The sequence below is a fragment of the Saimiri boliviensis genome, chromosome 11 (assembly GCF_048565385.1).
Source record: "Saimiri boliviensis isolate mSaiBol1 chromosome 11, mSaiBol1.pri, whole genome shotgun sequence".
Taxonomy (NCBI): domain Eukaryota; kingdom Metazoa; phylum Chordata; class Mammalia; order Primates; family Cebidae; genus Saimiri; species Saimiri boliviensis.
The window spans coordinates 116,485,826-116,510,400 of NC_133459.1; the positions used below are offsets into that span (position 1 = coordinate 116,485,826).

Genomic DNA, 24,575 nt, shown 5'->3' on the forward strand with positions numbered 1-24,575 from the left:
GCTAAGGCTCCTTCTCAATTTACTTTCATCTGTTTGCAGAAAAACTACACCAAAAAGGGAAAAAATGAACCTGTTCTTTGAAAGGTCTTATAAATTCCCGTTAGACTCTGCCGAAACAATCTTTTTCTCCTTCTCTGTCTGTTCTTGGAATTGTTCTGTTAAGTCTAGCTCACGCCCTCCCCTAATTCCTAGTCATCATTTGAAATGCAAATCCATCAGTCTTTCTTGACCTGTCCAGGCCACATTTTATGCTCTATTTCATATACCATAATTCCACATGCATTCCCATATCCATCCACTTTGTTCTAGAATTATCTAAGTTTATATCTTTTGTTTCCACCACACTTGAGAATAGAGATTGTTTCCATATTCTTTGTTTCACTGCTAACACAAAGGCCCTCAATATTTTCTGAATGAACATACTATGGGAAAACAGTGATGCTCAGCATAACCTGTAACATTTAAGATTTTACCATGTACAATTCTCATTCTTCTGAATAATCTGTCATGACTTATTATCCAAATATTTCTAGATATAAATTCTAATCAGGTCATTATTTCATTTTTTAAAAAAAAAAAGTTTGTTACCAACCAAATCCAAATTTCTTAGCCTAGAGTTCAGTCCTCCAAATTAGTGTCTACCCCAACCTCTCTATAAACTTTGTGACATATACTTGGTGCTTCAAAAAAGCCTAGAACACAAAATGTTTCCCAAATATACACCATACTTCCTCAGCTTTGCTACCTTTACTCATGCTGACATTCATCCTATGTGAAATTTCCTGCCATTTACTGAAAATCTAACCTTCCTTGAAATACTATTTTCTCCTCCTGGTATATCAGTCAGTGTATAATCAGGAGATGAAAGTCAGACGAGTTACTGGAATGGAAAAAAGATAATATAAAGAATTGTTAAACAAGTATAAAGTTGCTATTAGGCAAGTGAAAAGGCAAGAAGAGAACACTAAAATATCATGAAAGTAGAAGCCACAGGAAGCAGCCACCAACCTCAAAACTGAGGGAACAAAGGAAAATGCTGGAATTTTTAAAATCTAGAAATTAAAGAAACCACTTCATGGAACTGAAACTCAGACCTTAGAAGGATGGACATAGATAAGCTGGTATAAATATATCTGTGCTTGAAGAAGGGCCCCAAGGGTTGGCAACCACATCCCCAGAATGGGGTATGGGGTGTGGGTTCAGGTTGGTCGTGTATTAGAGAAAATGAAAACTGAATTCAGTCTCTGCTACAAGGAAACTGATGCAACCAGGATGAAGAAGTGTTGCTGAGTTGTTCAAAGGTACTAAAAGACAAAGGGAAATAAAAGGAGTAAGCCCTTTTTCTTCCTCCATCCATGCAACCTCCCTCTAGAACCCCATTCTGGCAAGAATCTAATGGGGAGTCAGCTAGCAAAGAGACATACGGCTTGCAGAGTATTAGGTCCAGTCACAAAGCAGAGCACAGAAAGGTGGGTCTGGGGCTAAGACAACTGCATACTAGTTGGCACACTCCTGCACCTCCAAAATTTGATGTAATTGTTCCCATATTTGGGATTTCTTTCTTTTTCTTTCTTATTTTTATAGAGACAGGGTCTCACTATATTGCCTAGACTGGTCTCGACTGCCTGGGCTCAAGTGACCCTCCTACCTGGGCCTCCCAAAGTGCTAGGTTTAAAGATGTGAACCACTATGCCCAGGCAGAATCTCTTTCTCATAATTGGTCAGCCTCATATTATAGTTGTCTTCTTCATCCAAGTAGTCCGTCTCAAAAATAGCTGTCAGTGTGTCTGTATTATACCTCCCCCACTAGATACTAAGTTTCTTAAGAAGAATGATATATTCCCATTATGGAAGACAGTGTGACAATTCCTCAAGGATCTAGAAATAGAAATTCCATTTGACCCAGCAATCCCATTATTGAGTATATACCCAAAGAATTATAAATCGGTCTATTATAAAGACACATGCACACGTATATTCACTGTGGCACTGTTTACAAAAGCAAAGACCTGGAACCAACCCAAATGCCCATCCATGATAAGACAGGACAAGGAAAATGTGGCACATATACACCATGGAATACTATGCAGTCATAAAAAACGATGAGTTTGTGTCCTTTGTAGCAATACAGATGAATCTGGAAACCATCATTCTCAGCAAACTGACACAAGAACAGAAAACGTCAGTTTTCATTTCCTATGCAACAATCCTGCATGATCTGCACATGTACCCCAGAACCTAAAGTATAATAAAAAGAAAGAAAGAAAGAAAGAAAGAATAATGATCTATTCTTCATTTTTGTATATCTACAGTACCACATGTCTTGCCTACAGTAGGGACATGTTAATTGAATTCTGACCTGAAATTTGTTGATTGGTGGTTAGGAGTGGGGTAGTGCTGGTGTAGGTGGCAGTAGTGAAGCAGAAGAAGAAAAGTTATCATCTTCAGGGAAAGCTATCCAAGTAACCATAGTATCAGAGACTAATATAGGAAGAGTTCTACATTAAATGTTATTTTTTAAAACTCAGATGAGTAAGAGTTGAAAGGAAAAAAAATTACTGAATTTGGCGATTAAATGTTTCTGTGGTAGGGCAGAAGTTACATTTGAGGAATAAGTGGTTGTACATTTTCAAAAAATAATAACATTGATCATTATTTATTTATTTAGAGACAGGGTCTCACAATATTATCCAGGCTAAAGTACAGTGGCTATTTACAGGCACAATTGCTATCCACTGCAACCTTGAATTCCTGGCCTCAAGGGATTGTCCTGCCTTGATCTCCTGAGTAGCTGGGACTACAGGAAGGTGCCACCTTGCCTGATGGGTAACACAGATAATTACAGCAAAAGATGAAAGGGTTTGCGGGACACAAGGAGATGCAGAAGACCCATATATCGTTAAAGGCACAGAGGAATAAATAAATAAAGACTAAAGGTACTAGAAAAAACAAGGATAAGAACATTTTTAGAGTAAGCAAAACTTTCTTTTGCTTAGGAAATTAGAAATCAGCCATTCTCCCTAATAATGACTGTCATCTATTTTTATAAATAAATACGAAAAATAGTTGATTCTAACACACTGGCATATTTACTTTTATGGCAGAAGTACCCAAAGAGTTCAAAAACAACCAACAGACCTTCTCTAAAAACATTTTTAGAGTTCATATGAAAATTGCAGGACAAACCAAATATGTAAATTTAACCAACTTAAGCATATCTATCCTTTGTGACCTAATCAACTACAAATAAGTAAAATTTTATGACATGGAAAAAATTCAAATAATTTCAAGTCTCTACAGAGGTTTTATTGCAAAGGTAGTTTATTCAATCATCTGCAAAGCTGTGTACTAGTTACACTTCAAATTTAATTGACTTTTAGGTACCATGGCCCAGTATCGGCTCCCATACTTTTCTCTAAACATAAAAGCATTTCTATGCCTTTAAAACTGTTGAGCTAGGCTTGCTAGTGCATACCTATAGTACCAGCTACTCGTGAGGTGGAGGCAGGAGGATCCCTTGCGCCCAGGAGTTCTAGACTGAAGTGTGCCTGATTGAGCCTGTCAACAGCCACTGTACTCTAGCCTGGGCAACATTTTAAGGTCCCATCTCTTAAAAAAAAAAAAAAAAAAAGTTGATGATAAAATTTTATTTGTATTTATTTCCACAAATCGAACATTTTTCAGTGATATTTACTCTAATGTACTTTTTTCTCTCTTGCTCTCTACTCGATCCAACCCAGGTATTTTTTTTTTAAATCGGGGTGTGATAGACAGGTAAATAGGCATGTATTTCCTAATTCACTTTTCTTTTGGAGGTTTTCATTATGTTTTAAAATTCTCACTCCCACATATTAAAATGACTCATTTATAATTTAAAGTTAACTTTAATCTTGATGTATTAAAGGTTCCCTCCTTCCAAATATTTGTTGCTAGCTTCATTTAGGCTGTCATTGTGTTAATATTTAAAGTCGGCCGGGCGCGGTGGCTCAAGCCTGTAATCCCAGCACTTTGGGAGGCCGAGGCGGGTGGATCACGAGGTCGAGAGATCGAGACCATCCTGGTCAACATGGTGAAACCCCGTCTCTACTAAAAATACAAAAAACTAGCTGGGCGTGGTGGCGCATGCCTGCAATCCCAGCTATTCAGGAGGCTGAGGCAGGAGAATTGCCTGAACCCAGGAGATGGAGGTTGCGGTGAGCCGAGATCGCGCCATTGCACTCCAGCCTGGGTAACAAGAGCGAAACTCTGTCTCAAAAAAAAAAAAAAAATGTAAAGTCTAAAAAATGAACAAAACGAAAGTGATAAAAACGATATATTTACTTATCCATTCTTTCATGTTTAGAACTTCAGTGCTCTAGGGAAGAAGTACTAGGCAACTGCTATAATTTTACCTCTCTGCTTCTCATCCTCACCAGAGCACAGAAATACTAGAGATTTTCACACATAAGCCAGGATAAGAAACAAGGGAGATAAAAAAGAAAATAAAAAACAGGTAATAGGGATAGAGAAGTGAATTCAGGTATGGCAGACAGTCAATTATTTCTTCATATTTTTCCCTGGCAAGGATAATGCATATTCTATTTAAAAGCCCCATAATAAGTTCAAGCAGATAAAATGGAGGCTAGAGCATGAGCATGGTATTGCAGAAACAGTACAGGCTTTGGGGTCAAAATATGTAAGTTTAAATATAGATTCCAACACTTTCTAACTTTCTGAACTTACTGTTTTATTTAGGTCAATCTTTCCCACTCAATCTTTCCCAGTAAAGTAAATAACGACAGGAACCTTGACTCTGTTGTTCACTCTTGTAAGCTAGCACCTAGCATGATGCTTGATAAATAGCGAGGACTTCAGTAAGTAGCTGTAGAACAAATGAAAAATAATTCCAAGCAAATTTTTCCAACTCTGAGTCTATTTCCTAATATGTAAATGAATACAATAAAATGTGTATTTCATAAAAACTCTGCAAAGTTTCTACGTATTTAAAGTATCCAGGAGAGCATCTTCTGTCACTAAATGTTTAATTTAGCTTTCTCTAGGTGGTCTGCAATAGCATAAATCAATAAATAGCCATTAGGCCGGGCGCGGTGGCTCAAGCCTGTAATCCCAGCACTTTGGGAGGCCGAGGCGGGTGGATCACGAGGTCGAGAGATCGAGACCATCCTGGTCAACATGGTGAAACCCCGTCTCTACTAAAAATACAAAAAATTAGCTGGGCATGGTGGCACGTGCCTGTAATCTCAGCTACTCAGGAGGCTGAGGCAGGAGAATTGCCAGAACCCAGGAGGCAAAGGTTGCGGTGAGCCGAGATCGTGCCATTGCACTCCAGCCTGGGTAACAAGAGCAAAACTCCATTTCAAAAAAAAATAATAATAAAAATAAAAAAATAAATAGCCATTAATGTTTTTAAAACATCAACACCTCTTCTTCCATACCTCATATTCATATGGATTATAATACTTCATGTACTAATGCCTGCTTCAAAGGCTTTTCCTCTTTAGTGCCTATGATAGGTTGTTGTGAAGATTAAATGAGATAATGCAAGTAAATTACTTGGCAATTTGATTAACATATGGTTAGAACTCAATAAATTTAAGTTTTTATTTTCTTCTAAGTTTAAATGGTACTTGGTGCCTAGTGACTAACAATACTTAAGACTCAAATGCAGTTTGATGTAAACCAAACTGACTGTTACAGCTGCAGAGAGATCAGCTACAGGACTTATCTGGAAGAGTTTACCTAAAATGATACTTCCCAGTTCTAATGGTTACTACAGCTTCTCTTCTATTCACTCCAAAGTTGCCTTATAATTTCACAGAATAGGCCAGAACTTAGAAGGGAAAAAACAGCCTTGCAACAAATTCCTCTCCCTTTTCTTTTTGAAACAAGAAATATTAGTACTTGGTTTTAATCCATCAGAGTCTAGATATTAGAATTATAACAAGAAAAAAAGAAGACATGTTCTTCCTTTCTTTGCGCTACTATCCTTAAGATTTTTTTTAAGATTAAAATGCTTCAAAGGTGTATATTAAAGACCACATTTAACTACACAGTTGACTTTAATCAGATTTTGCTTGTATGCCACACATCACAAAATCTGCATAGTATTTTCTCATCCACTCATCATTTTAAATCTTAAGAATATTTAGGTATACTTTTCATACTTTGAAATGGTCATTCTGTCTGAAAAAAATATCAAAGTGAAATTTCAATAGGTATTTGGAGTTGTTCTCTTTAGAAAACACACTGCTGCAAACATTTACTTTCACATAAACCAGAGTCAAATTGGTCAGCTCTGAATAATTAATTAGCTAGAAAAAGGGACTCCTCAGGGTATGTCTTGTTAATTTAGGAAGCAAATTGAAAAGCAAACAGGGTAGGATTCAAAAGAAAATAATTTAAATACATAACTTACTTTTGCAAATAATTCTTGTTGCTGTCTCAATAACTCTTCTTCAGGAATGCCAAGGTTTTCCAAACGAGAACTGGCCTTTCTTCTTTTTAATGCTACTGTTTTACACTCTTGCAAGACTTCTTTTACTTCACTGATATAAGAGCCAAATCCCAAACTTTCTAGTGCTAGAGAAATGAAAATATTAAAATATGAAAGGGTGATAAAACACAGCTTTCCCCCAACCTGTGGATCATAAAGTTTTTCCGAGTTTTTCTTTGTAGGAGGGGAATGTTTTGCTGTTTTCTAATAATTGTACCTATTTTATAGTTGTACAACAATTGTCTGGGCAGCAAGACAAGTATTTTATCAACCTGCTAAATATTAGGTGGCAAATCAGTTAAAACTTGAGGAACCAAGGCACATGCCTTCACTTTTCATTCTGACTAATTTTTAAAAGACTAAAGCATTTCCTGTAACTGAAAGAGAAAAAAAAGCCCAATATAAGAACATACGGTTTTAGTAAGAAAAAACCTTTTGTGTCATTTGACTTAGAAAAAGTAGGCTGGCAACACATTCTCTACTAAGTTTCAGTAGGACAGAATAAAAGAACAGATAAGTTTTTCTTTTGTCCAACACACCAACAGGAAGCTATTTTTAGCAGATACTCAAACTGCCAAGTTTAAGAAATACTGGTGGAAGTAAGTCATGAAATTTAGCACTTACAGTCAGTCAACAGGTTTCTCTTGAAAATAAAACTTAACAGAAAAAATAAAAAAAATTTAAAATGATGTGGCAGAAAAACTGAGATGAAAGAAGACTATAAGGATATAAGAAGCATTAATAAAATTTTTTCTCCCCTTTTCATATTTAGAAATGAAATTTTATAGGGAAAAAAAATGGGCTGGGCATGGTGGCTCATGACTTTAATTCCAGCACTTTGGGTGGCCAAGGTGGGAGGATCCCTTTATTCCAGGAGTTCAAGACCACTCTGGGCAACATGGCAAGACCTCATCTCTACACAAAAATTTAAAAAGTAGCTGGGTGTGATGGCTCATGCCTATGGTTCCAGTTGCTCAGGAGGCTGAGGTGGGAGGATTGCTTGAGACCAGGAGATTGAGGAAGTGGTAAACCATGACTACGTTGCTGTACTGCAGCCTGGTTGACACAGCAAGACCCTGTCTCAAAAAAATTAAAAAATAAAAAAATAAATCACACACTCTAAATACCTTCTGTAACCCAGAAAAGACAAGGCATAAAATTTCCTTCTCATAGTATATTATATTTTATAGTTTTGGTATGTTGACTAATGTCCTAAAGGCGTATTTTGTATTGTGAACCAATGATGAAACATAGGTGGTAAAAGACACAGTAAATCGATTTAGCTCATCAGTTCTTGTAGTCTTTCAATCATTATGTTGAATTAGATTGCTTTTAGTATATATGCTCTCACTTCTTTTTTTTTTTTTTTTTGAGACGGAGTTTCGCTCTTGTTACCCAGGCTGGAGTGCAATAACGCGATCTCGGCTCACCGCAACCTCTGCCTCCTGGGTTCAGGCAATTCTCCTGCCTCAGCCTCCTGAGTAGCTGGGATTACAGGCACGTGCCACCATGCCCAGCTAATTTTTTGTATTTTTAGTAGAGACGGGGTTTCACCATGTTGACCAGGATGGTCTCGATCTCTTGACCTCGTGATCCACCCGCCTCGGCCTCCCAAAGTGCTGGGATTACAGGCTTGAGCCACCGCGCCCGGCCTATGCTCTCACTTCTAACTTCAGGGATTTGCTCTTCTGAGAGAATGCCAAATACACCTTTACAAATCCACAGGCCCATGCAAACTGTGGTTTTAAGACATTCTGAATGATTTACAACTTTAATTATTTCAAATGTTAATTTGTTTTCATCAACCTTCTTTAGAAATAACCAGATGCGAAAAAGCAGAGTACTGTACTATTATTAAGTTAGCTCACCTCCCCTGACCTCCCTAAAAACTTCAGAAAGGTGTTAATCTGAGTTCTGTATATCAAATTCACCAACATATAATTCTGGCTTCAAAGAGTTTGAGATATAATGGGAAAATAAGTGACAACTATGTAGCCTGTATTTTTCATTCGAATTGACAGATTGATTTATTGTTTTAAGTGTCAATGATAGAAACCAAAGTTTTTCTCTATTATCTTATTTCTTTTTAAAAATCCTTTCTACTACATAGAAAATTTTAACAAGATTGGCTGGAGATAATACAAAAAAAAAAAAAAAAAAAAAAAAAAAAAAAAAAAAACCAAGTGAATGGTTTATGGTTTCCCACCATATTCTAAAGAATTTCCTAGTCCTACACCAAAGTCATCCAAGATCCAGCCCATGCTACTTTTCCAGCTTTATTTCTGCCATTAAATCCCTGCATACTTCTGCTAAATATGACTGCTCAACATTTCTTAAGAAGCCAGTTTCTCACATTCATGCTGATGGCAATAAACTCAAGGCACAGATTAAACCCCATCTTCAAATTAAGCTGATCCTTCCAAACAGACAAAATCTCCCCTTTTCAGATCAGATAGACCTAGACCTGAAATTTGGTTGACACAGTATTTGTAAAACCTTGGATCAATTGTTTAATATGTCTAAGCTTCAGTTTTTCCATCTATAAAATGAGAATAGCATCCATTTCATAATAGCTACCTACAACCAGGAGCAAGTACAGTGGTAAGCATGCAGGCCTTAAAGCCAACCGCCAGGGACTGACTCCAAACTCTGCCTCATATTAGCTGTGTGACCCTTCACCTCTGAGCCTCACAGTTTTCTCACCTCTAAGAAAGAATAACAATAGCACCCACATCTCATTGGATCAGGATGTGAATAAATGAATTAATGTAAGAGATCAGAACAAAGGCTAGTCCCACAGAGTGAGCAATATATTATATATTTATTATCACATTGTGGCTGAGCACAGTGGCTCCTGCCTGTAACTTCAGTGTTTTGGGAGGCCAAGACAGGAGGACAGAGTGAGGCCAGGAGTTCGAGACCAGTGTGGGCAACACAGTGGTCTTTTGTAGAGACCCTGTGTCTACAAAAAATTAAAAATTAGCCAGGCACAGTGGCGCATGCCTGTAGTCCCAGCTACTTGGGAGGCTGAGGCAGGAAAATCACTTATGCCCACGAGTTTGAGGCCACAGTGAACTATGACTGTGGCACTGTACTACAACCTGGGTGAGAGAGCAAGACCCTGTCTCTTAAAAATTAAAAATAATAAATTGATATCATATTATTAGTTTTAAGATTGTAGGAATCAACAGTTAATTAACATAAGGCATTTAACAGTGTCTAGCACATTTAGAATCACTTAACCAACTCAGACTATGTATTACTCATCTTTATTTTTAAAATTTAAAGGAGTACCTTCGTAAGTATATAGGACCTAAATGAGTGTATAGCTTTACAATATCACATTTAAATTCAAGCTGGACAAGCATATTGATAAAAAATTAAATTTATAAAATTAACAAATCAACACACTGGAGAGACAACTCTTCAAAACAGCATGAATTACTAGACACTGAGAAAATCCAAGCCAGCCGACCATGGTGGCTCATGCCTGTAATCCCAGCAGTTTGGGAGGCCAAGGCAAGGGGATCACTTGAGGTCAGGAGTTAGAGACCAGCCTGGCCCACATGGCAACACCTTGTCTCTAAAAAAAATATAAAAATTAGCCAGGTATGGTGGCACATGTCTGCAATCCCAGCTACTCAGGAGGCTGTGGCACAAGATTCACTTGAACCTGAGAGGCAGAGGTTGTACTGAGCCGAGATCACACCACTGCACTCCAGCCTGACAGAACATGACTCTGTCTCAAAAATAATAATAATAATAATAAATACTAAAGAAAGAAAATCCAATCCAAGCTATTTTTAACCACGGAGGGCTTGAATTTAAAACTCAAAAAATATATGACTACCTTTAAAAACATTTAAGCCTGAGAACACTGCTTTCAAGAAACTGGCAAGTAGGTCCAAGGTTAATATTTAATATTATTCAAAGACTTGCCATATGTAAAAAGTATACTCTCAATAAAATGGTAGAAAAGGAGCAGCCACAAATTTAACTTCAAAAATTTCACTGACTTTAATTTTGAACACATTTGGCTAACAGATATCAATAACTAGCCATAGTACTTTCTAAATAGGGAGATATTTTACATCTTTTGCTATCATTCCCATTTTATCATTAGTTTTCATTCCCATTTTACACAAAGAGAATATTAAAGAATAAAGGAAATGGCTCCCAAGCAGGGCCACCATTTATGGCTGTATAGATTGTTCAGTATACAACATACTAGAGCACCATTCTTATTGTAAATATCATAAATTTGTATGTTTACTGTGACACTTTTTCTAGCAGATGGTAGTAGTAATGCTTTTTAAGGAAGGAGTGCCTTTTTCTCATTTGTACAAAGGGAATTTATGGACTATTGATGGCCCTATTTCTAAGGATCTCATGTTTCTAAAACAGAAAAATAATATATTTTTTAAATTTGTGGGCAAAACTAACACACATCACTATATATCACCCTCTGCCATGTATCTTAAAACTACAAACAGCAAAGTCCATGGTGTATATTCGGGGAAAAAATACTTAGCACATTTTTCAGCTTAAAAGACATGTTAACAAGATAGCTATTCGAAAAACAGAAAAAGTAAAAACTTCTCCTAAGCAACAATAATCTTCATATATGCTTATCTTATTTTACAAAGTGATGCACTCCTGCAAAGTTCTATCATAACATAAATTTATGTGAATCACTTTATACTTCATATGCATAAAATGTGTTTTTCATTTTTAAAATTATGTGATATATAGTACCCTTTAAATACTATACAAAGCAGCATTCTCTAATTTCACCATTTTCTTTTGCTTGTGGGAGGGAAGGGCTTAATGTATTTCACATAAAATACTTTAAGAGGATGTAGGCCAACGTGACTTCTTGGCTCATTATCTTCGCAAAGGTTTCTGAAGACCCTTAAGAATCATGTCCTCCATGGTATTACTACTGGGAATCTTGGACAACAATGAGAGACGAATGGCAGAGAAGGAACTGAGTATCATATATCTTAATATCCTTAGTAGTATCTAGCACAATGCCAAGTACTTGGTAGTATTCAATAAGTAATTGTAAGGTGGCTGAAGGAAAACAGGAACAGGCTTTAGAGCAAAGCTTCTCAAAGTGTGGTCCATGGACTTGTGCCAGAACTGCTCCTAATGGATATGGATTAGTTAAGTATAGAAAGTCAAAGCATTTAAGTACCTTCACTGCAATTTGACAAAAAAATTTTATGTCTATTGAATCTAATAGTAAAAAATGGAGTGTTGGTCTTTTACTCATCTTTTCTAGTGATCCATTTTCATGTTATCTTACAAAGGTACCAGTGTGAGAAGGACAGGAATTTTTTTAAAACTCCTTCAACATAAGACAGCTTGGAGCAACTCAATGGCTGAAGATGCAAACTCTCAGATACTCTTTCAAACTTTTACCACTTTCAGTTACTATTCTCATAAATGTGAGGGCAGATATTTCACGTAAGGTTCTCAACCCCTAATTCTCAAAAACTACAATACCTGAAATCAAGTTTTATATATAAGAAAACCTTAAATGATTTGCCTAAGGTTAGAGAACTGTCAGTGCAGAACCTACAGCTCCTAACTCTCAATGTCGATTCTTTCTGTAAGGCAACAGAACATGTTAGAACTCATTCAAGAATACATGTTCAAAACACTCCAACAAAAATATGAATACAAAATAGCTCAGAACTCCCTCTATTGATGTGTCTATGATCTTAGTACCAAGTCTAATTTCTTAAACTAAAAATAAGCTAAACAGAAACCAATTTTTAAAAAAAAATAAGTTATATTATTTCATAGATTTACTGGTGATAAAATTAGTTTAACTTTAACTTGCATTATACAGAACTACTTCAAAATGCTTAATTTGCTCAGACAAGATAAAGCAAGGTGAGAAATGAACAAGTGAAATGTCCTGAAGCAAAGTCTAGTTCATTAAACTTATCATTAAAACTTCAACATGTGAGAATTATACCACTTTAAAATGTACATTTATGGGCCGGGCGTGGTGGCTCATGCCTGTAATCCCAGCATTGTGGGAGGCCGAGGCGGGTAGATCACAAGGTCAAGAGATCGAGACCATCCCGGTCAACATGGTGAAACCCGGTCTCTACTAAAAATACAAAAAATTAGCTGGGCATGGTGGCGTGTGCCTGTAATCCCAGCTACTCAGGAGGCTGAGGCAGGAGAATTGCCTGAACCCAGGAGGCTGAGGTTACGGTGAGCCGAGATCGCGCCATTGCACTCCAGCCTGGGTAACAAGAGCAAAACTCCGTCTCAAAAAAAAAAAAAAAAAAAAAGTACACTTATTCCACTTGGCTATATTCTACATTCCTAATCAATGCTGACAGAAAAGTATAAAATATGTCATATCTATTATGATTTGTATATAGGAACACACTTCAAACACCTAACACATATAAACCTTAAGAATTTCTTTAAAAATTTACCCTCTCAAAACAGAACTTCTTTGGAACAATTAAACAATATGAGATTACAAATGTATAACGTCACAACCCCAACTGGGGAGAATTCTTGGGTGAAAATGTAGATTCTTATCCACCTAATAGCATAATAAAAGAAAAAAAAAGTAAATGTATAAGACTGTAACAGGTTAATACATGATTTTTTTAAATGAATAAATCATCTTCATTACACAAAGGAAATGCTTTTTCATTATAACTTTCTGACTCACATTAAACTTCATTTAGCATATTCCAAAGTTGAACTATTTAGCATACTGCTTGCTACAGCTGCACTTCTATTCCATCATGTCAATCAGAAATCTAAATATATCCTAGAAAAGAATTAACTCTCCCCAAGAAGACAGACTGTAATGTGTTATTAGGTTTTTGGAACGATCTCGACTTCTGTAGTGTAAACAAATGTTTAGGCAGACCCTGTTGAAATCTTTTGCAATTTTCATTAGAAAAGCAATGTTGATAAAAGGTTCTTTTCCTTTTTATGAGTTGTAAAAAGAAATTACAGCTATCTGTGCTGGATAATCCTGTGAAAGACTTATGACAGCAATCACACATACAATGTAAAAATAAATACACAAGAGAAAAAATAGACAACTTGGCTTTCATTTTACTTGCTAGAGTATTTAGTACCCCAAACAAGGAAAAGAAAATACTAGTTTTAAGAATCAAATATGCTTTTTCCTAAGGATTTTTCTCCTATGGACTGAAATGGGCAGGATATATTTTTAAAACACCCTCAAGACGTCATAAAGGATTAAAAATGAATCACTTAATCCTTTTGTCAATATTGAAAGTAAAATATTGGATATAGTCAATATAAGCAGATGTGTTTTCTACTTCAGAACAACAGGGAAGTCACATTTTAAAAAGTTAAATTACAGAAATTAAGTGATAGACATCTGCCTACCAAAATGATTAAAATTAACCATTTTTTCCCTGATTTCACAAGCAATCAATACTTTTAAATTAGATTACGAAAGGAAAGTTCTCACCTCAAATTGAGTACAACTCTTTCACAAGAGTACATGTTAAAAAAAAAAAAAAAATCATTCCCAAAACATTTACGACTAGTAAGTATGTTTCTCCTCTCTGAAACCAGCAGAATACAGTCCCCCAAATCCCTATTACAGGACCAAATCCTTTCCAGGATAAAAGAAACTGTTGAAGCTTTCAGAAGTGCTGTTCAATAAAAGCTTAAGTTTATACATTCAAATGGTAATGACAGTAGGAAAGGACAAGGAAATTTTCCGTTAAAAAAAAAAAAACACGAAACTTACATAAAGTTTGAATCCAAGATTTTAAAACTTACCACCACAGAACAGAACAAAGCAAAAGACATGAAAGCAAACAAAAAGAAGAAACAAAAATTTAAAGTTCACCTTTTTCTTACAGAATGGAACAGGAACGAGTGCTCCGGTAACTCATTCATGAACGTACCATCAAACCATTTTTAAAGCAGAAAACATACTCCTTTTATTCAACAACGATAAATTTGACAACGTTGAACACATCATCGCATGTTAAGAATCTTTTAAGTCATGTGTTCAGAAGATAAATCTTTTCCTCCATATTGGTGAAAGGTTAGGTGGGGAAGGGATGCTCTGTCTCCACTCAAGCTTGAAGTTCCTGTGTCGGAATTTTAACTTTCCAAGGGAGAACTTCTGCGTTCCTTAATTATTATCTAAGTTCAACTTCAGGCAAGCAATTCTTGTTGCTTCGGCTTACCTGGCTGTAAAATGAGATCACTCTTACTCTTTAAGTTTTGGGGACGTTGACCTAAATGTCTGCACTCCTTCCGTGTATTCGCTGGATGAAAAGTACTGCAAGAACGCTACCAAGGGAGTGTTTCAAAGCACCGGCTGCCTACACGCCAGTCTGGCTTTTTCATGAAGTTACATACCAGTGAAAAGGAATGAAGGCTTTGACACCAACAGGTCACGCGATTAGCAGACTGTCCCCCTAGCCCCTCATTCAAACCACTTCCCACACACGACTTACCTTGTATGACATGCTCTGGTGAGATGGTCTTCTTTTCCGATTTGTTACAAATCTCATTGGCTTCAGAAGATATAAGGTGAATGAATTCAGTGCAGCAGTTCACCACCAGCTCTCGAGCATCGTTGGCCACTCGGACATTAGGAAGAGTCTCTTTGATCATTTTATTGATAGCAGCTCTGGGGATAGTGAGATCATCATCGTTGCCAGACGAGGAAGCCATAGTACCTTCCTGTTTCTCGCGCCTCGACTTTTAAAAACTCCCCAGCTCTGGCCCACTACTCCACGGATATTTCTCAGAAAGCCGCCCTCGGAGAGTGATCCCGGGGGGTGCTCTGCGAAGAGGGTGCAGAAAAGGAACGGAGGAGGAGCCGGCTTGAGGGCTGGGAACAACCGAGTGTGTGAGATTCAGGACGAGTTTGGGAGGAAAGCGGGGGGCCTGAGGATTCTAGGGAGAACACAGCCCCGGCTGAGGCGGGGAGAGCGCGGTGGTCCGGAAATTTAAGCGGCTGCGGAACCACCTTCGGGTCTCCTCAGAGGGGCAGGCGCTGTCGCCTAACTGGTCCCCAACGGCGTCGGAGCAGAGGCAAGATCCAGGGGCACTGGCCTCGCCGCGGTACCGGGCAGGTACCCAGCGGGCTCGGCTCTACAGAGCCCGAGGCCCCGCTGCCGCCGCCGCCGCCAGCAGCCGTTGCCGCCGCCTCGGCCAAACCATCCTTCAGACACCCGCGCCGCCGCCTCACAACATGTCCGCCGCTGCCGCTACCACTGCTGGAAAGGCGACGGCCGCCTGGGAACTAATATGGACAGAGCCAGGCACAGTGGGAGTCGCACTGGCGGCCGCCGTGGCCGCGTAGCCCGAAAGTAGATCTTGGAAGCCGAAGCGGCGGCAACGGTGGTCCCTCCAGAGGCCAGGGAAGGTTTGCTGGAAGCCGCTCCCGACACCCTTTGCGCCACCGGAAGCCTCGAACCCTCAGATTTCCCCCTCCCTCCCAGCCCGACTTCCGGGTGTGGCTGCAGCCCTTCCCCCACCCATGCCGGCTGCAGCCGCCCGTTTGCGCTGCCAGCAGCTTCCGCCTGCTGCGGTCCTGGCTAGCGCCTCGGGATCGCGTCCCTTCGGAGGCCCTCGCCAGGCAAGCGCGCGCCTCCCTGTACCGGAGAGATCCAAGCACGCGCTTGTTCTGGGGCCGGGACGCTGGATCTGGGAAGGGGTCGGTGGCCGGGTAGATGGGCGAGGAGGGATCGTCTCTACCCTCTTTCAAGCAGCTGAGGCCTCCGAACCCTTCCCTGGCCGGATTTGGGGATAGAGGAGCGCTGGTGTTAATAAAATAGCTCTCTTTGGTATTCCTATAGGAGCCCAAATGAGGATTGAAAGTGAAGAATGGGGCCTGAGCTTGGGAGTGGGAGGTGGGGAAAGCAGAACCCCGTGTGCCTGTTTCTGCATCGTCTGTTTTACTTTTGAAGATGTATAATAGACCTTATTCGGATTAAGCTCTCTAAAGTCCTCCACCTATATATGTGTGTGTGTGTGTGTGTGTGTGTGTGTGTGTGTGTATATATATATATATATATATATATATATATATATGTATATATTGCTTCATGGGAAACGAAACATTCAGAGAAGTTACTTGCCCAGAGGAGACTAAGTCGCCTAAACGCTAAGAAGGAAAGTTGAAGTCAGTTCCAACATAGTGGAAATGCACGGCATTCAGTGAGCTATATTAGAATGTTCCCATTTAGCCAGTTTTCATGGTGTATTCCATGTTGGCTTCTGCAGGGGAAAAAAATGTTAGAGCATCTTAAGCAACTGGTTTCTGCTGCTTTCCATAGTGACTAGTAATAACAGGTGTCAAGATCTAAACAGAAATTGCATTTTTTTTTAAAGCGTGTCAGCTGGGCGCTGTGGCTCAACGTGCCTGTAAACTCAACACTGGGAGGCTAAAGCAGGGGGGATCACTTGAGCCCAGGAGTTCAAGACCAGCCTGGGCAACATAGGGAGACCCGTGCCTACAAAAAAAATAATAAAATAAATAAATAAATAAATAAATGTGTGTGTGTGCGTGTGTGTGTGTACCAACATCCCATTGTTTATAGTTTAGCCTCTTCCATACGACAGTATGACATACTTAGTTGTTGTTCTTGTTGTTGTTGTTGTTTTCCACAAGGCTTGGTGGCAGGCATCTGTAGTCCCCGTTACTCTAGAGGCTGAGGTGAGTGGGCGGGTCGATTGAGCCCAGGGGAGTCAAGACTGCAGCGAGCTGCGATCGTGCCACTACACTTCCAGTATGGGTGACAGAGCAAGATTCTTCGTCTCAAAAAGAAAAAAAAAAAACAAACCACTAAGTTTGTTATATCGTCATGTGGAAGAAGAGGCTACACTTTAAATAGTGAGATGTTGGAATTAGCAAGACACCATTTAAATCCATTTTGTCACTTTGGTTCATCAGATTCACTGCTCTTGATACATAGGATGGCAACTGGCTTGTTGGCAACGTTTTCTTAAAATGTTCTGTCTGACCCCTGCTTGCTTTTTTTCTCTCTCTCTCCAAAATGGTCTCCTTTGAGACACCTGTTTTCAAGAAGACATTACAGTTTATTATACTATTTTTTCATTTAGCATTTCCTCCAGGACACTTACTAGTTCTTTAATTTCTGAAGTGTAAACACTTGTTTTTCAGTGCTACTAAATTTAGTCGAAACAAAATTTCTTTGATAAAAACAGTATTTAAATTTTCTTCAGGCTGGGCATCGTGGCTCATGCTTGTTATACCAGCACTTTTGAGAGACTGGCTTAGTAGTTTGAGACCAACCTGGCCAACATGGTGAAACCCCATCTCTACTAAAAATACAAAAATTATCTGGGCATGGTGGTGGGTGTCTGTAATCTCAGTTAGCTGGGAGGCTGAGACGGGAGTTCGCTTGAACCCTGGAGGCAGAGGTTGCAGTGAGCTGAGACCACATCGTTACACTCCAGCCTGGGTGACAGAGCAAGATTCTGTCTCAAAAAAAATTTCTTCAAAATGGGAATGTGAACTGTTGGCTCAGATGTACCATCTTTATGAGGTGGTGGGTTTTTTATTTTATTTTTTGTCAGTTTACTGTTGATTTAAAGATTCATTATGGTGCCTAAATTTATCTTGACTTTATCAAGTTTATCAACCTGAAAAAGCTAGCCAGCAAAAAATGTCCCCAAAGTTGTCACAGTGTCACTGACCCATATCTTGTCTCTCCCAAAAAAAGTGTAATAACTTTGCTTTTTCATGTAACATTTATCTTTATAGACTTATGCTAAATAGATGCGTAGAGTACACATTATTTCAGTAATAGTTTATTACTACAGGCTTCTGTGGTAACATAAATAGAATTGAATGTGAAATAAAAAGACGTAGGTTCCAGTCCCAGCTTTTTGTTACTTAGACAAGTCACTCTCCAAGCCTCATTTTCTTCAATTTAGATATAGAAATATTATGTAACACACAGGATTCAAAGTCAAATGAGACTTGTATATCACTTTCTATAGTATTTTTCGTACTATAAAAAGTGCTTTTTATAGTATGAATTGTTATATAATGTTAGTGGCTATTATCATCTTTAACAAGCTTGGTCAGTCTTCAACTAGTAATAAATCATGTAACTAGTTTATTACATATATGGCTGAGAGAAATTTAATTGGATATAAATACCAGTGTGATATGTCATAAAATATGCTAATCTGTAGCCCATATTTAGTTATTTATGGTACACTATATGTAGTTATATTATAAATAGGCTTTTGAGGACAAAGAGAACATCTTATTAAGCTTTAAGAGTTTTGGAGAGAGGCCGGGTGCGGTGGCTCAAGCCTGTAATCCCAGCACTTTGGGAGGCCGAGGTGGGTGGATCACGAGGTCGAGAGATCGAGACCAACCATGGTCAACATGGTGAAACCCCGTCTCTAATAAAAATACAAAAAAATTAGCTGGGCATGGTGGTGCGTGCCTATAATCCCAGCTACTCAGGAGGCTGAGGCAGGAGAATTGCCTGAACCCAGGAGGCGGAGGTTGCGGTGAGCCGAGATCGCGCCATTGCACTCCAGCCTGGGTAACAAGAGCGAAACTCCGTCTCAAAAAAAAAAAAAGAGTTTTGGAGAGAGTGCATATATATGAAACATTATTTTTGTCATGTTGTCTAGGAGTGGTAGTGCACACCTGTGGTCCTAGCTACTTAGGAAGCTGAGGTGGCATGATCACTCGAGCCCAGGAGGTTGAAGCTGCAGTGAGCCATGATCATGCTACTACACTCCAGCCTGGGTGGTAAAGTGAGACCTTTCTCAAAAAAAAGAAAAAAAAAGTTTAGCCTCAGACTAGAGTTAGGGGAGTGTCACTGTCAAAAACAGTGGAATTGAAAGGGAGCTGTTTAGAGAAGATGTGCTTGCTTTTGCACAACAAAAGCTTCAGACACAGCAGACATTTATAGAAGTGATGTCCTATAGAAAGTGGAAAGAGAAGACAGCATCTGATTTCTACATTCATTCAACAACTGTCTAGTTCCTGACTATGATGTGAGAGAAATAAACATGAATACAACTCCCACCTTGTTCTTGAAGACCCTATAATCTGGTGGGAGATGCGGAACATAAACCAGATTGAAATGAAATACTGTGATAAAACATACAGGCTGCCGGGCGCGGTGGCTCAAGCCTGTAATCCCAGCACTTTGGGAGGCCGAGGCGGGTGGATCACGAGGTCAAGAGATCGAGACCAGCCTGGTCAACATGGTGAAACCCCGTCTCTACTAAAAATACAAAAAATTAGCTGGGCGTGGTGGCACGTGCCTGTAATCCCAGCTACTCAGGAGGCTGAGGCAGGAGAATTGCCTGAACCCAGGAGGCGGAGGTTGCGGTGAGCCGAGATCGCGCCATTGCACTCCAGCCCGGGTAACAAGAGTGAAACTCTGTCTCAAAAAAAAAAACAAACAAACAAACAAAAAAAACAAAAAAAAAAAACAAAAAAAACATACAGGCTAAGAATATGCATGGGAAGAAGTGATTAAAACACCAGTTTTTGTAAAGTACAAAGGGTTTTATGGAGGACTGAATGTTTTAACTGAGCTTGAAGATTGAGTACAATTTTGATAGAGAAGGAAAGAGCATGTGGCTGAAGAAAAAACATAAAAGTACATTGTATTGCTTGGGAAAATAAAGTAGTTTGGAGTGGCTCTGTTAGTAGGGTTTGTAAAGAGGTGTAGTGATATATGCTGCAGGAAAAGTAGGTTAGGGCAAAAACAAAACATATCAATGCCTGATATGAATTATACACTGTGCCAAAAGTTTTCATATTTGCTATTTCATTTAATTTCCATATAGCCATGCAAAACAGGTATTTCAACATGGCGGAGGGGAGGGAGGAGAGGAACAGTCTTAGATAGTTTTACTAATTTGTTCAAAGTCTGACAGATAATAAGTAATGGAGCTGAAATTTCAAAACAGGTTGTTATTTAACTCCAAAGCTGAAACTATTTGTAGTTTGATAACAATCTCTAATTTAAAAAAGGGTTATATTCATTATAGGACTTTAAAAATATAAAGCACTTTCAGGTGTATTTGGTTGTTATAATTGAGGGACTATTCTAACTTCTCTTCCCAGGTCCACAAGAGGTGTAGCTTCAAAGGCAAGAACTTCCTAGCACCATGCTTCCATCCATCTCCCTATCTGGGAGGCTAGAGTTCTTTGTCTAACTTTTCCCATGCATGGGCTGGGTAGAAAGCCCAAGTGAGCTTCCTTTGTTTAGAAAGCCCACCAAAAGCTCCAAGGGAGAAGGCTTTGATTGCAGGCCAGGCCGCCAATCCTATATCAAAGTCGAAGATCAATCAATCCAAAGGAAGTTTTGAAAACCTCCTCTCGCTGGATGAGAACTGGAATGGGGAGGGAGTGACTCTGGGGTTAAATTCCCTCTACTCCCTTACCTATATGGATTTCCATCTCTGGGATCCCCTCCCACAGCAGCATGGAAACCTTCTCTCTTGCTGTCTTTACCTGTGGAGACTCCATCTCTGGATCCCCTCCTACGACAGCATGGAAACTCTCTCTCTCTCTTTCTCTCTCTCTCTCTATTTCTCTCTGCCTAATAAATTGCTTTTCTGTAAAGCTGCTTGGGTCCAATATTTACTTGAATGAGCTCACTGCACCACCAGGGCCCTCTCCCCTTTCTTGAGTGAGTGAGGCCCAAGGATCTAGGAAAACACATTCAATCAGGGAACAGTGAGCATTTTGGGGACACCCCCTCAGCCTGGCTCCTGTCACCCGGTTACATCTGTGGTAAGCCAGCCAGGAGAAACATCATAAAAGACTGTGTTACTTCGAAGTAGTGAGTGAATCGGACCCCTCTCACTTGCTAAATCTGTCCTGTTGCTTCTCCTAAATCTGTCAAGGAGAAAGTGCCAGGCACAGAGGCCACCGGGCCTGTGTGGGACCACGGGAGTCCCAGAAGTGTCTGCTGAAAGTGGCCTGGCCAAATTAAAAGGCACTGTGCCTGGCTTTCTCCAAACCTGCTCGCTCTCGCTCTCGCTCTCGCTCTCGCGCGCGCTCTGTCTCTCTCTCTCTCTCTCTCTCTCTCTTTCTGGTTTCTCTGGGCATGGCCAGGTCAGGCCGGGAGTTCTGAATGCTGTAGCTCCCCCCAGGCATCCCCACTGCCCACGTGGAGTGGAGCAGCAGTGATTAAGAAAGGGAAAGCACCCAAACAGGGACTCCTCCCGGGTGGCTGGGCTTGCCACAGCGCAGGAGTGCTTCTCCGGGGTGGCCCACTAACCTGGAATGCCTGGCCTGCGGGCTTGCTGGCCACGCACGCGTGTCTTGGCAAATGCTGTCTGCAGAAAGCAGGCACCAAGCACAGAGGTCGCCAGCGTGGCGGCTGAGCCGGGCACATGCGGTTGTAAATGCAGGCTCTGTCCTGCCTCTAAGTAGCATGGTTAGATTTAAAGGTACAGCATTTTTTTTTTATTCAGGCAAAGCTTAATGGATCCCAGCTGAGCAGGCTGCATTGAAGGAGCACCCCAAGGCCCATTTTCAGGAGAAGGCAGTAGTGCAGGGAGGGACCCAACATGTGCATGTGGTCCCAGCAGCCACCATGGCGGACAGTGGCACCTTAGGGGTATGCTTTCCTGAGGCTGCAGGTGCTGCTGTGTCAGACACTCCTGGTTTTTCAGACTCATGGTGGAGCTCAGTTTTTGTTGTTTCTTTCAGACCCACACCTCCTGGGTCCAGATTTCCATAAGGCAGACTTCTTCCCAGCAGCCCCCTGGCACTATAGCAGCCTGAGGATGCCCCAGCCCAGAAGTTAAGCAGAGTCACGATTGACTGGGGCTTGGATGGGGACTACATGTAGAAACCAGGAGCTGGAGGCTATAGGATATTGTGTTTTTTGTCACCTACAGATTTCCCAATCCAACTGAATGGTGCCAGAATCTAATAAGGTACAATTCGTCTTGCCTAGGATTGGCTGTCTGTACAGCAGAACTTCTCCATCTAGAAAACCATAGTCTAACCAGGTCCAGGACTCAAATAGCTAATTACAGGCCCCACATCCCTAGGACATTTTCCTATAATGGAAAGTGGGGTGGGGGAGGAGGCCTGGGTCCTGAGTGCATTGTTTCGGCCTCGGCCACGTGGCCATCTAGCCTCGTTTGGATTGTTGTGCTCAGAGGTCCACCCCTAGAAGTTTACCCTCAGAGGGCAGTTTTATAATCAGGCCTATGTAAATTGAACTCTTGTCAGGGAATATTAACACCCACCATCCAAGCCTCACTGACCTGGTTCAGGGACTCGCTGGTATGAACCACCAATCCCAGCAGTCCCTATGCCTTTATGGTGGTCAGTGAAGACATGTAGACAGTGAATGTGTGTGCTGTGGTGCCAGTAAGCATGATTAAACCCAGCACATGGAACGCCCTGAGAGATGATCATGCATCTTGGGCACAAGAAAACTATGAGCTGCTACAACTGGGGGATGCCCCAGGGCTAGCACTATAACTGGGGCATTTCCCAGGCTTAGCATTTGCAGGGAATAACCAGGGATGCGGGCATTCCTATGTTCTATTTCAGATGGGTGCTACTCTTGCCAAGGCAAAGTCTCCCTTAAAATGCATCCTGGACAGCTGGGACCAATTTGACACACAATCTTTTAAGAAGAAGCAGCTCATTTTTCTCTGCCAAACAGTGTGGCCATGATACCCTCTGCTGAGTGGAAAAACCTGGCCTCCTAAGGGAAGTATAGATTATAACACCATTCTACAATTAGACCTGTTTTGTAAGATCGAAGGTAAATGGTTTGAGGTCTTCTATGTGCAAGTTTTCTTTTCTCTAAGGAATAATCCTCAGCTATGTAAGGCCTGTACCCCAGACCCTACTAACCCCTCCTCAGGACTAACTACCCCCACATTTAGGACTCCCTGTGACTCCTCCCTCCACCAATGCTGACCAGGCCCCCTCAGCTCCAATAACCCAAAAGAAGCCAGGAGAGGCTGAAACAGCCAAGGCATCTCAGGCTAGTAGGATACCCCGATTCTGCCCCCTACAGGCTGTAGGAGGAGAATTTGGACCAACCAAGGTGCACACTCCCTTTTCACTTTCTGACCTAAAGCAAATTGAGGCAGACTTAGGAAAATTTTCAGATGACCCGGACAAGTACATCGATGTTCTGCAGGTCCTGGGTCGGTCCTTTGAATTAGATTGGAAAGATATCATGTTATTGCTTAGTCAAACCCTAACCAGCAATGAGAGAGAGGCTGCTCTAGCAGCTGCTCAAGAGCTTGGAGACACCTGGTACCTTAGTCAAATACATGACCAAATGATGCCAGAGGAAAAGGATAGATTTCCTACAAGTAGACAAGTAGTCCCTAGCATGGGCCCTTGCTGGGATCCTGACTCAGAACAGGGGGACTGGAGTTGTAGGCACCTCTTGACCTGCATACTTGAGGGATTAAGGCGAACTAGGAAGAAGTCCATAAACTATGCAATGTTATCCACCATAACTCAGGGAAAAGAAGAAATCCCACCTGTCTTCCTTAAGCAATTGTGGGAAGACTTAAGAAAGTATATACTCCCCTGTCACCAGACTCCATCTAGGGTCAGTTAATACTAAAGAACAAGTTTATTATGCAATCAGCAGCTGACATTTGGAGGAAGCTCCAGAAGCTGGCCCTGGGGCCAGAACAGAGTCTAGAATCATAACTAAACCTAGCAATCTTGGTGTTTTATAATATAAACCAGGAGGAACTGGCTGAAAGGAACAGGAGAGACCAGAGAAAAGCCACAGCTCTAGTCATGGCCTTTGGACAAGCAAACCCAAGGGGCTCAAAAGAGGGAAAAGCTTGGGCTAGCTGCCAGTCTGGCAGAGCTTGTTACCATTGTGGCCTAATGGGACACTTCATAATAAATTGTCCTCTGAGAAATGAACCACCACCTTGTCCTTGCCCACTGTGCCAAGGGGGTCACTGGAAAGTACATCGTCCCAGGGGATGAAGGTCCCCAGGGCCTGAGGTGGCTAACCAGATGACTCAACAGCAGGACTGAGGGTGCCTGGGGCAAGTGCCAGCACAAGCCGTCACCCTCACA

At 40.6% G+C, this 24,575-nt stretch overlaps 1 protein-coding gene across 1 annotated transcript in view; it reads right to left on the reverse strand.

Annotated features, from left to right (window-relative positions):
* DR1 (down-regulator of transcription 1) overlaps window positions 1-15,947 on the reverse strand; it is a 37,144-nt gene extending 21,197 nt beyond the window's left edge. Inside the window, exons 1-2 of the mRNA XM_003933295.4 lie at window positions 14,986-15,947; window positions 6,416-6,579 (exon numbers count right to left, since the gene is read on the reverse strand). Of these exons, the coding sequence (XP_003933344.1) occupies window positions 6,416-6,579; window positions 14,986-15,205 (384 nt within the window). The 5' untranslated portion in view covers window positions 15,206-15,947. The remainder of the gene's footprint in view (window positions 1-6,415; window positions 6,580-14,985) is intronic.
* Between the last annotated feature and the right edge of the window lie 8,628 nt (window positions 15,948-24,575).